At 42.4% G+C, this 11,143-nt stretch overlaps 1 protein-coding gene across 15 annotated transcripts in view; it reads right to left on the bottom strand.

Annotated features, from left to right (window-relative positions):
* Positions 1-5,279: 5,279 nt before the first annotated feature.
* RABGAP1L (RAB GTPase activating protein 1 like) overlaps positions 5,280-11,143 on the bottom strand; it is a 719,423-nt gene continuing 713,559 nt past the window's right edge. For all 15 annotated transcript variants that reach the window (XM_029935097.1, XM_029935100.1, XM_029935099.1 and 12 more), the window contains one exon: positions 5,280-10,284. In XM_029935097.1, the coding sequence (XP_029790957.1) occupies positions 10,132-10,284 (153 nt within the window). In that variant the 3' untranslated portion in view covers positions 5,280-10,131. The remainder of the gene's footprint in view (positions 10,285-11,143) is intronic.

Here is an 11,143-nt window from a genome sequence, read left to right as displayed (position 1 = left end):
GTAACGCCTCTTCCTTCCAGCCCGGGCAACTGTGCGTATTATACTTTGACCTCGCGTGTCCCGGATGCGCAATCGCAGCTCAGCACCGCTGTCTCGGCCAACCTTTACCCAATCCCGGAAATAATGTACGGGTCTTCGGGTTCCAGGCCGGAAGTTGGTTAAAGAGCCGGCGGAGTCCGTCCCTTGTAGGGCACTGGGTCGGCTAGGCAGCCATCTTACCTAAAGCTAATTTGACGGCCTCTTCGAGGAAAGGAGAAAAAATGGGGGAGAAGGGGCAGGCTTTTTATGTTAAAACGAGAAAAGATGAAGACGGTTAACGTAGAGGGTCCTAAAGGGAATAGTTCGGTTTTCAGTGCGTCCTGGCGCTCTGGATACGTCACGGCGATTTAGCATCTACGATGTGGTGGCGTCATCACCTGCCGCCTTAGGAGGTGGGGTTGCGGCTGGCCACGTGACGGGACCCGCTCGAGCCGCCCAAAGGTTAAAGCAGCTAAGGCTACAATTGTGACCCCGCTTTTCTTCCTTGACTAAGCTTTTCTGATACTTTTGCCACCATCACCGACCATTCTGCAACTCTCTAGTTCCAACTCAGGTTCGTTTTCGCTTTAACTGAACCTGTGGACCAGAGAAAATGTAGGCTGCGTTTTCCTGGGATTACATCATGCTCCTTTTTTCAGGTTATTGTAGCCTTTGACAGCCATAAAACGTGTGCAGCACGGTTGGGAAGTCAGATAACCCTCACAGCTTTATATCGCTCAACGTAGCCGTTAGGATCAGCGAGTCTGAGAAGCAAAAAACCTACTAGAAAAATGCGGGCTGACCATTGTCGTAAGGAAGATTCGAAAGTACAGCACAGAAAATAGACAAAACTCAAAACATGCCTGAATTTCCCAAACCTGACGTTAAGAGGAAGAAACTAGGCATAGAAGAGTTCATAACATTTGGTTTTATTTAAATGAAGTCTAAAACCAGCAAAACTAATCAGCTATGTTATTAAAAATCAAGATAGTTTGGGGGGTGGGAGGAGACAAGGACAGAAAACGGCCACGAGGAGGCTTTTCGTTTCAGTTACAGTTCGCTTCTCGATTTAGATGTTGGCCAGAGGTGTTTTCACTTGTAGAAATTTCATGGAGCTGTAAACTTCACTGTAGTTTTCTTTGTGTTCTACTTAGCTGAAAGTTATATTTTAGTAGGCCCAGGAGGGAATTTCCCCGAGAAGATGAAATGTTAACGCGGATACACATAATTGTTAAAACTGATAGGATGAACTCCTAATACCTGTGCATTTTATTGTATGTTAATTACTGGGGTGTTTTTTTTTTTTAAAGAATGTCCAGCCAAAAGCCTGGAACTATGTATACCTAGTTAAATTAGGAACAAACAGCCCTTGAAAGCTTGGCCTAATGCAGTGATTTCCCAGTTTGCTTGATTATGCACCTGGGACAACTCTCCCCAGCCCCCCTCCCTCCATATCCTAAAGCTACAAGGTTCCACATGCCATCTGTTATCCATGGAATCCCAATCTGTCTTCAACATCGCCTCTCCTTTGAGCTCCAGAGTCTGCTCTGCTTAGATGTCTGAGAAGTACATCAGATTCACCTTATCTTTAAAAAAAAAGAAACAAAACCCTCCTCCCAAGCATCCTCACACCCCAAATCAGTTCTCCAATAATCCTGCAGCTCTGTGACGACTCCTCTCAGACTCTTCATTGCTCAGGCGGTGGAATTCCTAGTGGAGTCTTCAAGTTCAAGTCCTACCTTCCGTGAGATAGCAAGGCTTACTGGCATTATCTACAAAATCTGTCAATAATCAAAACACTTGTCATAACCTCCCCTACTACCACTGACGACCAGACCAAAATTAGGTTATCTGGATCTTTAGCCTCTTAACTGTTTTCTCTCCTCATCTTTGCTTAACAACCTCCAAGCTTGCTGTTAGGCTTCGAATGACTGCGGACTCTTTACCATGACCTAGTGTATAGGGCATGATCTTATCTCACCTGTGCAAGTATCGTATCATGTCTTAGCTTCCAGAACTCTTCTCTTCACCGCTCCCTGCTCTCCCTGGTTTAAATCCACGGGGTTTGCTGTGTCTCACTCTCTCAGAAATCAGCATTAAAGAAATTTTAAATCCACTGAGTTTGCTCTCACCCAAAGTCTGTATCCTGTGCTTTGCTCTCTGGAATACTCTTCCTCCAGACAATCCCATAGCTCATTTCTTCATTTCCTCAGGTCTCTCAAAAGTCACCTTAGGGCTGCTCTTCTGGATGGTATGAGTTAGATTTCAATCAGAGAAGCAGAATCAGCACAAGGAATTAACTTCTGCTTTGTGGCAACTGGCTAAGCAAGTCCCACATCTGTAGGCGGACAAGCAAGGATGGATCCTAGGCAGCCTGCGCCCCATGAAAACAGACTGAAGCTTTCTTTCATCCACAGGAGTCGGGGCGGGAAGAACTCCGGTCTTCCCTCCAATAGATCGCAGCCCTGTGTTAAGGCCTTCCACTGGATTCATTTAGGCCCACAGATTATCCAAGATAATCTCCTTTACTCAAAGCTAACTGATTAGGAGTTTTAATTACTATGCAAAATATTCACATAGCAACACTTAGTGTTGGGCTGAATCACTGGGGGTGTAGGCTGGCCAAGTTTACATATCAAAAACCACTTTACCAATCTCACTGCCCTCCAACCCGGTTTTGCTTCATAGTAATTATTGCCACCTGCAACAGATTAGTCTTTTCCTACTACAACAGTCCTTCGGGGGTGGGGCTGGGGGGGCATTTTGCTTACTCCTTCCCCCGAGACGTTTGGGAATGTCTGCAGACGTTTTTGGTTGTCACAACTGGGGAAATATTACTAGTATCTAGTGGGTAGAGGTCAGGGACTCTACTAAATATCCTACAACGCAGAGGACAGCTCCCTTCTCCCCCGGCCAAAATGAACCCTTTGGCCCAAAAATGTTAATAATTTTCTATTGAGGTTGAGAAAAATTCTTTCCTAGAGTTTAAGCTTCACAGAAGCAGGGTCTTTTCGTCCACCTCATTTCTAGCATTTAGAACAGAGACTGACACCGAAAAAACAAAAACAAAAACGCAGACTGGCACAGTAGGCAGGCAATAAATTTGCTTGAATGAGTTTAACAGACCTGGTAATCTGCATTTTCTTTTATTTTTATTAAATACTATCATTTCTATTTTGTGAGCCTGTGCTAAACCCTGAACTTTCCCTTGCAAGTTTAAAGTTTACTTATTTTGAGAACAAGGTAGGAGGCAGAGAGGAAGAGAGAGAGAATTCCAAGTAGGCTCTGCACGATCAGCACGAAGCCCCAACGCGGGGCTCAAACTCACGAACTGTGAGACTGTGACCTGAGCTGAGGCTGGGTGCTTAACTGACAGAGCCACCCCGGTGCCCTGCAAGCAAATTTTAAAAGATTTTGTTCTGTCTCCCTTTGACAGTAATCAAAAGCTTTGTTACAGTATAATTTCAAAAAGGTGAAATCAAGAATCCCATGCAAATATAGAAGGAGCATGTGACAACTATTCTATTCAACTCAGTGGATTAAGTGTCCAACTTCAGCTCAGGTCATGATCTCACAGTTTGTGAGTCTGAGCCCCACGTTGGTCTCTGTGCTGGCAGCTCAGAGCCTGGAACCTGCTTTTGATTCTGTGTCTCCCTCTCTCTCTGGCCCTCTCCCACAAAACAAAACAAAACAAAAAACAAAAAAACTTTTTAAAACCCCACAAAGTTAGATACAGACTGGCTAATGTCTTACAGGATAGTAAACTATATATAACCTTTGGAACTATCCATTGCACTGAAAAGAAAGGGACTTGCATCCCTGCTGGACATAAATCTACAGTTTAACATGTAACTTCAGTAAGTATCAGTGAACTTTAATCAGTAGTGAACAGTGAATTCCATTTACTGTTTATATCAAGAACACTTGACTCATAACTGCAAATCTTGGTATTTATTTTCCAAATAATTTTGCTGTTTTACTTTTTATGTGAAATTTCTTATTTAAAATACATTGGGGCGCCTGGGTGGCTCAGTCGGTTGAGCATCCGCTTCGGCTCAGGTCATGATCTCATGGTTTGTGGGTTCAAGCCCCGTGTCGGGCTGTGTGCTGACAGCTCAGAGCCTGGAGCCTGCTTCAGATTCTGTGTCTCCCTCTCTTTCTGACCCTCCCCTACTCATGCTGTCTCTCCTTCCCTCTCAAAAATAAATAAAACTTTAAAAAAAAATCACATTGACCAGGGACCCCTGGGTGGCTCCGTTGGAAGAGCATGTGACTCTTGATCTCCTGGTTGTGAGTTTAAGCCCCACACTGGGTGTAGAGATCACTAAAAAAAAAAAAAGAAAAATTATTAATTAAGCACTATGACATGGGCCAAAGAGAAGAGGTGTCTGGTCTGGGTTTGGACCACGAACTGCAATTCCCCAATCTCTGATTAATATTTGTTAATATGTGCTGAATTCTATGAGGAACGGACTCCTCTTTGGATTTCACCTCTGTTCTGGGGCCTCCCGGAACAAAATGAAATCTCTGCACTCTGCCTCCTCGGGGAGTGCGCCTCAGTTACTGGACCACCCACCGTGCTGTGCTTTGAAAGACTCCCAGCCGCTACCTCATCCGGGATGAGCCAATACAATTTTTGGGAGCCTTTGGGGGACAAGGAGGACAGCAATGGGGACACGGAGATGCCAGTCCATCCCTGCCGGTCAGCTGAAGAGAAAACATATGAACTTGGGAGCTATGCACTTGGAAGCAGGAAAAGCTTGTTTTCCGAGCAGCAGATAGCCATGACCTGGCGAGACAAGCAGAAGATTATGGAAACAGTTGCCTAGATTCCTGGTGGCATCCCAGTCCTTGTCCCAGTGTCTCTTCAGGCCCAGCTGTTTGGCTTTTATGAGATGGCCATACCTTGTTTTTTGAATTAATTGCCTTATTATGATTAAACTGTGAGAGTGTCTGCTACTTGCAAGCAAGGGATCTCTACAGATGGAGTAGGGCGCTGGCGGTGCCACAGTGCCCAGTACCGTCTCGCGGGGCACAGCCTGGAGCCAACTCCTGGCAGTTTTTCTTTCTAAATCGACTGGAGTCTAGAGTCAGGTTAAGAAGTGTCACGTAAACATTGGGTTCTGGGGATTCAGAATAAAGTCAACTAGAAACATCAAAAAGATGTATGTGGGCTTTGGAACAAATGTTTATTACTGCTTCATGGGGCCAAAGGGGCGACACAAAGCACCGAAAACATCACTGACTCACAGAAACAGTCACCTTGTCACCATTTGGTTGCATCTGTTTATTTCACAAGCTTCATTCACACATGAAAACAAGATACTGGTCCAAGTTCGTAACTGTTAAAAAAGTAAACATTTCTTGGGACAATGTACAATAAATTGCATTTTCTCAACAAGCATTACATTTACAGATAGCATGTACTATACATAATACATGGAATTGTGGAAACATCGAATTGGTCAGTGTTCACAGAGGCTGCTCACTCACGTTTCTTTCGTAGTCAGCACTACCCTTTATTCTAGAACCTGTTTTCATTAGAGAAGTCATGGGCAAAATCACAGAATTCATAAAAATAAATGGTACAGGATTTCTACTACCTCCTCAGCAAGGGATAGGTAGGCGTTGAAAGAAAGGAAGTGATGCTCACTGAGAAAGGTCTTCCGTCGTTTGAACTGAGGATCCACACATTATGCAAAACACCAAAAATGGAGAAATTGACACAAAGGGCTATTGGGTCATCTTGGATTCTGGAACCATCTCCAGCTTGATCTTTGTGCTTTCATGACACCAGAGTCTTGCTGCACTTATATTCTTATAAAGTTTCCTTATACTTTATTCCATATATAATATATAGTTATAAGAAGGTACCTTTTTAATGGAAGAGGTTTTACATGTTAACTCATCGCCAATGGAAAAGGAAAGTAACTTTAAAATGTTTATTCTCTACTCAATGATGCTTTTTTCTTAAAGTTTTCAGAATATTATTAATGATAAACCAAGGACGGAGGTGGAGAGAATGGGACATGTTGATGATGTCTTTATAATATGTAACAAATTTATTTGGAGAGACTCTGACCACGTAGTCTCTCAGAGGGAAGCCGGGCCAGGAACACTGTCGGCTGCCGGTAGCCCCTAAGCTTCTTGTAAGCACCTGCTTGTTTCCTCACATCTCCTGACCCTCCGCTGTGGAGGTGCAGCCCACAAGGAGGGGATCGTTTTGGCTAACTTTCAGGAGAGAGAGAAATCCCTCAAATAAAGGGCTTTGCCTGTATTACGTGGAAGTCGCTTTGCAAGATGAAGGGTGTTCTAGAACAGTTCTAGCTTGATGTGACATCAGCACGGCGACTGGAGGGAATGAGTTTTGTATCTGGGAGCAGGAAACACAGGCCTCTGAACTCGTTCGGCCTCGGGCGTGTTCAGTTGCACGGTATGTGGCTGTACAAAAAGGTCAGGGATGCGCCTTATGGAATCCTACCACGCACGCGCGCGCGCACACACAAATCTAATTAAACAACAGAGTTTGTCTATTCCCTCATTTACTTGTAACTGAAGCAAGAAAATCAGAGCTACTTTAGACTTTGTGTTTTTCTAATGAGTAAGTTGTAGGACAGAATTCTCCTGCTAAGTAATTAAAAGTGTTCTTTCCCAGAGAGAGAAACAAGCTATTTAATTTTTTAAAAGCTCCTTTTTCCCTAAAAGGGTCCTGAAATCAGACAAGCACTCTGGCAGAATAATTAGCAGGCTGATTTCCGCTACAGAAAACTCTCTCCCTTACGTTAGTTGGTTATGTGATCTTCATCCTCAGTAATTGATCAAGTCCTTTAAGAATTTCTCATCTCATGCCCTAACCTGTGTTTTTCTCACTTTCTCTGGGAAAGAAAGCCACTAGCTCTTAACTGGAAAATATTTTAAGAAAATGGAGGAAGGGTATGAGAAAAATAAATTTTAATATTCATTAATATAAAAGAATGAAAATTTTTGAAAAATATGAAACAGGATAACTATTACTATTAAATATCCCAACATCAGTACAAAGATTGCTTTTGTACTTTACTCTGGGAATTTAAGAAGGCCAGTGAAGAAACTACTAACTTACTAGCTGGGAGAGGGAAAGAGAGAGAGAGGCTATGCAGGGAAAGAGAGGCCATGGGCCCATATGACAGTCCTATTAGTGTTTCTGATAGGCACTCATAAACAGAACATTAGGGGACTGAGAATATCTTTGCATTAAATTACATGTAACTAAATATAACCAAATTGTGGCACAGCTCAGGATGTGGGAAGCTAGCAAACATACGCACTGCAAAATTCAGCCTGGTTTTGTTCAGCTTTAAAGAACGTGTTAAACAAGAGTCTCAAGATACAAAAGCTAATGAACCAAATTATCAAATTGAAATTCATTCCCTTAATTTATTCTGCAGACTTTAATGAAAAAAAAAAAGAAAAAAAATCATCACTCTTCAGAATGGTGCAAATGTTGGGATTTTTTGGAGGGATGTTTCTCCAACATATCCTAGGAAAAGACAAAAACCACTCTCAAATATTTGGAAATTTCCTAGCTATTTGGGTTAGTTGATGTCTAAAAGAAATTCAAGAGAAGAGTGGCAATTTTCAAATATTTTTCAAAATAAGTGAAATTAAAACTAGCAGTTATTTAATATTGGGACGCACACGTTTGCAAACTCTATGTGGGGAAGGATATGTGGATGTGGGGTGCTGTTAGAACACACTGAGTGAATAATCATATCATACACCAAACTCGGGATTTTCTTCCTTTCTGTCTTTAAGTATCGCTACTGACCCAAAGGCATTGCCCAGAGGAACAGTTTGGTACCAATACACATACCTAAGTAGGATATGGAACTGGATGAAGAAAAAATAAAATCTATAGATGGTCCTTAAAATCTCTTGAAAAGAGTTAAGAGAAAATGCAAAAGGCATTACACATTTGGAATGCAGGTACCAGGTGATTTTGTTTAGAGAAAACAGATGCGAGGGGCTCTGGGACTGAGCCGGGCCGCACAGCTGAGGACCCAACCCACAGCCATTCTCTTTCTCCCTCAATTACGATGTAAGGAAAATATTGCAATTTAGGCAGTCTGTGCAATGTGCTGATTTCTGGAGGTTAAAAAGAGCTCTTACAGTAAAACCATGAGATTCACAAAACACAAAGAACATCTTTAATTTAGCTGGCCGTTTGATAAGGCAACTTGTACAAGGCTTCTTGGAAAAAAGCATAAAGTACCAGCAAAGCTAAAATAATTATACTAAACGATTTACAGAAACAAGTACCAAGATGCAATTTTCTAGTCATTATATTTTACAAAAAAAAAAAAATTACCTTTTCTAAATCACCAAGTAGGGAACAGGAGTCAACAGAATGCTGGATTCTTTTTCTTTTTGGTACAAGGAAGTGAATATTATAATGGAAGATGTCAGGACGAAACACAAAGAATTCTATAAGAAAAGTATTATTTGATGAGTGTAACAAAGGGTGACATCCGTATCAGTTTTCTGGCTGTAGATGACACAAACCCAAGGGAAGGAGACTTTAGCGTTTGCTGATCCTTTTGGAGGGAAGGATCTACCATGAGCAATGTGTAGTGCATGCTCCTGGAGCCGAGATGGCTCTTAAGTTTTACTTCCAAGAACGTGTTACTCTCAATTGCAATATATGGCACGGTGAGAATATGGCGCCACAGAGCTACGGTCGTTGCAAAGAACATGTTCAACAATGAAGCCAAGGAGGAGCATCAAGGAACGTTATTGTACGTGCTGACAGCAGGTTGGTTGGTGTAAAAGGACCAAAGGCATCCAAACTAGCTTAGAAAATGGGAAAATTAGTTTTGTCCTTACTAAAGGATTTCCTGCAAGGACTATTCACATAGACATGGCAAACAGAGTTGAAAAAACTATTTCCATCAACCTTTAAACAACAGCTTTCCCTTTCCATGAGATAAGTCTTTCTATAAAGATTTTGTATTCAATCAAAAAATGTTTCCAACGCATTTGCATCTCTTCATCTGGGGTACCAAGGGCACATTTTTAGAGAGATACAGAGATCAGGAAAAGTTGTCCGACACTAAACTAAGATGATGTGAAGCTGACCTGCGTTTCCCATTTCATAACTTTACAAAGTTATAGCATATTAGTGTTTCCTTAGCAAATCTATGTCACTATTAAATGAAATACTCTGTCCCTGGCTCTCTATTTCACTTACGCACAGACGCCGAAGCGGGGCCTCTCTAGGCCTGTCTGGTAGAGCTTCGCTCACGCTGCAGCTCGCGCCGGACACCCGACTTCGCGTTTGCTGCAAGTCACAGCTGCGTGTGCAATCCCCACGCAGGAGTTTCTCAGAAGGACCCGTTAGGATACTAGGGCCAAATGACTGATCTTATCCTGCATCTGCTGAAACCTCAGTGCCTTTTATCTGGTGTGGATTCTAATAGTCTATCTTATTCTGTGGTTCTTGGTACTTCATTTCCAGATACACCCAACAGAAAGTGAAAATAAACTAATTCTTTTTGGGGACTGTTCAACCCCAGGTTTGTTCTTTGGGCAGGATGATCGTTATCCGGGATATCACTTTCAGGAAGAAACCCGACGGTCGTCACGAATGGCCCCAGTGCGCCTTTTGTGAATAAATCCTGAAAACTTAAGAGCTTTAGGTTTCCATCTTTTTTTCTACTTCTTCATTTTTTTTTTTTTTGGCTGTGTGACAAGTATCATCTTATCCCTTCAACCTTGGAATAAAAGACATCTCCATTTTTATGTAAGATAAAAGTAATTATGAATAATTAGTTCTAAATAAAAGGCATTTAGCTCTGAATTACTTATTTCCAACTAAATATCAGGCATATAAAATATGTAATTACTAGGATGGAATTGAACGTGGCCTCAAAGAAGCTCGAAAACAGGTATTCAACATAACTCAGGGCAGTTTACGTAACATCCCTTTGCAAAGTGTCAACCAGGAAAGTGAGCTACTGAGAGATTCTGGCTTGCTTTCCAGCCTCCTTCACTTTCCTTCAAAGGGACACCGGGGACACTCCTCCTGGGTTTCTGTCGCTTTGATCGTTGTGCTCTTGTGCTTGGGCGAGGCTGGAACTATGTGCTCTCCTTGGGTAGCTGGGTGGCCGGTGGTGGCTGCAGCGGCTGGGTGCCCGTGGCCGTTTTGATAGAGTTCAGGGTTTTGCTAAACCAAGAGTTTTTTGCAGCTTGGATTTCATTCATAAGGGCTCCTCTCTGATGTTCAAGTTCCTAAGTAAGAAAAGAAAATCATCGCAGTTATATATAAATGATTACCCTCTGCCTCCCAAATTAAGAGTGTGCTGCTTTTTGGAATCCCCGCATCCGTCCAGCCATAGCTTTCCTCCCACAAAACCCAGGAGAGAGGTAACTGGCTTCTTAATGCAAGAAAGCACTTTAGAGTTAAAACAGTTACCACTGAAAATCAGAAACTGCTTTCTCTGAACAGCGAAATGAAACCTCATTTTATCCCCACCCCAACCCCCTGCAATTTTGTTCCAAATTTAGGCTGAGGTTCGAAACCGCAAGTAAACATAGACGTGTGCATGGACTGAATCTGAATTTTCACTGACGGTGTAAGCATGAATGAGTTCTAGTTCAAACGCGTGCCCTTTGCCCCTGGGAACATACAGGGTCCAGCGCAGTAATAGGTTACGAAGATGGATAAGGATCTTGGGAAAAAGGAAATGGGGACCAGTCTATCAGAAGACAGGACTATTTTGTCTAATTATGTTATCTTCCCATATGGAAAGAGATTATGGGAAAATGGATCTGGTAAAACCAGGTAAAGATGAAGGATAAAAAGCTCCGAAACAAAGCAGGGGTATCAACCAACGTTCAACTGTTTGGGCAGGGATGACAGAGAAGGTCTGGCCTTTCATTTTCACCATTAGCACCAAAGTGGCTAAGGTCAATGAGAGAGGGCCTTGGCCAAAAAAAAAAAAAAAAGTCTGGCAAAGCATATGTTTAAGTTCTCACAAGATCTCATTTTAATTACTACATGTTCACTTAAAACTATGTGTTTATGGGGGCGCCTGGGTGGCTCAGTCAGTTAAGTGTCCGACTTCGGCTCAGGCCATGATCTCGTGGT

This window comes from Suricata suricatta, chromosome 3 (genome assembly GCF_006229205.1).
Source record: "Suricata suricatta isolate VVHF042 chromosome 3, meerkat_22Aug2017_6uvM2_HiC, whole genome shotgun sequence".
Taxonomy (NCBI): Eukaryota; Metazoa; Chordata; class Mammalia; order Carnivora; family Herpestidae; genus Suricata; species Suricata suricatta.
This window is presented reverse-complemented; position numbering and strand designations above follow the sequence as displayed.